The 2,155-nt window shown below is 55.1% G+C and overlaps 1 protein-coding gene across 1 annotated transcript; it reads left to right on the forward strand.

The window, feature by feature from the left end:
* Positions 1-69: 69 nt before the first annotated feature.
* On the forward strand, positions 70-2,076 carry EMH_0090260 (uncharacterized protein; the record flags this gene model as incomplete). Its single annotated transcript, XM_013501545.1, has 2 exons — positions 70-72; positions 694-2,076. 2 exons carry the CDS (start codon positions 70-72, stop codon positions 2,074-2,076), a joined length of 1,386 nt encoding a protein of 461 aa, XP_013356999.1.
* Between the last annotated feature and the right edge of the window lie 79 nt (positions 2,077-2,155).

Here is a 2,155-nt window from a genome sequence, read left to right on the forward strand (position 1 = left end):
CAGCAGCAGCAGCAGCAGCAGCAGCAGCAGCAGCAGCAGCAGCAGCAGCAGCAGCAGCAGCAGGAGGAGATGGTGTGTGTATATGGTGTCTCCTTTGAAAGGAGACAGTTGAAACCCTCGGTGTCTCCTTTTTTTGTTGATTGGTTTTTACGTTTACTTTGCGGCTGTGTTCGTGGCTGTGGTGCTGCAGCAGCAGCATATAAGCAGCAGCTGTTGTCTTTGGTGCATGCGCTGCTGCAGCAGCAACAGAAAAAAATATATAAACTAGGAGTAAAGCTGCTGCGTAGATGTATAGAGACCTGGGTTTCAGTGTATCCTTATGAGCTCTCTCACGTCAGGTGTATAGGCAGCTCAGAGTGGAAAAATATAAAAAGGAGACAAATATTTATATTTAGATGGGGGGCCCCCTTCTGGATAAAGAAAGGAGACGAAGATATATACTGGCACGTACCCTCGCAGCAGGAGCTAGCAGCAGCGCAGCAGTTTGCTGCTTATGCTCTTGCTGCTCTACGCTTCTTGCTGCTGCCTTTTCTTATCTCTCCTCCTCCCCTTGCTGCTGCTGCTGCTGGTCCTGCTGCTGCTGCTGCTGGGGGTGCTGCTGCTGCTGCTGCAGCAGGAGCAGCAGCAGCAGCAGCAGCAGCAACACCGCTGCATGGAGATGAAGTCGCAGCTGCTGCTGCTGTCTTTGCGCAGCAAGAAAGTACACAAGAGGAAACAGCAGCAACAGCAGCAGCAGCAGCAGCAGCAGCAACAGCAACAGCAGCAACTACACATGGAGGCCTCGATGAGCTGCTTGCTCTGCCTGCGGATTTCTTGGGTCCCCTGACGGAGGAGGAGGAGTCTCCTGCTGCTGCAGCAGCAGCAGCAGCAGCAGCAGGAGCAGCAGCAGGAGGAGCAGCAGGAGCAGCAGCAGGAGCACGAACAGCAGGAGAAGCAGCAGGAATAGAAGAGAGCAGCAGCAAGACAAGAGCTCGTCTATGTAGAGCCTTTACTCTGTCTAGGCTGCTAGCCAAAGCAGCAGCAGCGCAGCAGACTGATGATAGAGCAAAGAGAGTCCCCATGTGGTCTGTAGTTACACCCTATGAACACATTCCTGCTGCTGCAGGCCCCATCGCCCCCACCACCAGCAGCAGCAGCAGCAGCAGCACCACCACCACCAGCAGCAGCAGCAGCAGCAGCAGCAGCAGCAGCAGCAGCGGCAGCAGCAGCAGCAGCAGCAGCAGCAGCAGCAGCAGCAGCAGCTTGTTGGTGTCTCCATTCAGAGCAGCAGCAATCGTTGAGTCTATAGCGAGCTTAATGCTGCTGCTAGCGCGAACGAAGCTGCCGCTGCTGGAGGGGCCTTTGCTGCAGAGCAAGATAGCAGCAGCAGCAGCAGCAGCAACAGCAGCAACTGCTGCAGCAGCAAGACAAACCGCAACTAGTACTAACACCTTACCCTCAGCAGCAACATCATCAACAACAACAGCAGCAACAGCAGCAGCAGCAGGAGCAGGAGCAACAGCAGCAGCAGAAGGACCATCAGCAGCAGCAGCAGGAGCAGCAGCAGCAGCAGGAGCAGCAGCAGCAGGAGATAAAACGGAGGAAGCAAAGCTGCTGCAGCGTTTTCTTAAGGTGTCTAGACAGCTGCTGCTGCGGCCCTTTAGCTGCTGGGTTTATGAGAACGGAAAAATAACAAAAGAGGAGACAGGGAGACACCACGCGGGCTTCGAAGCAGAAGGAGCTGAAGTTCTCTCTTCTTGCTATTGTAAACTTTTGCTGCTGCTGCTGCTGCTGCTGCTCCTGCTGCTGCTGCTGCTGCTGCTGTTCGTGCTGGTGGTGGTGTTGTGGGTGGTGGTGGTGTGGGTGGTGGTGGTGGTGGTGGTGCTGCTGCTGCTGGTGGTGGTGCTGCTGTGGTGGTGCTGCTGGTGGTGGTGCTGTGGTGGTGGCGGTGATGGTGGTGGTGTTGCTGCTGTTGCTGTTGATGTTTGTGTTGCTGTTGTTTGTGGTGTTGTTGATGCTGCTGCTGCAGTTATTCATGCTGCTGCTGCTGGTGTTGCTGCTGCTGTTGCTGCTGCTGCTGCTGCAGTCTCTGTCTGAGTGTCTCTGACTATAACATCTTTTTCTGCTGCTGCTGCTGTTGCTGCTGCTGCTGTTGCTGCTGCTGCTGTTGCTGCTG

Source organism: Eimeria mitis, genomic scaffold (genome assembly GCF_000499745.2).
Source record: "Eimeria mitis Houghton genomic scaffold, Emh_scaff7074, whole genome shotgun sequence".
NCBI classification, from domain to species: domain Eukaryota; phylum Apicomplexa; class Conoidasida; order Eucoccidiorida; family Eimeriidae; genus Eimeria; species Eimeria mitis.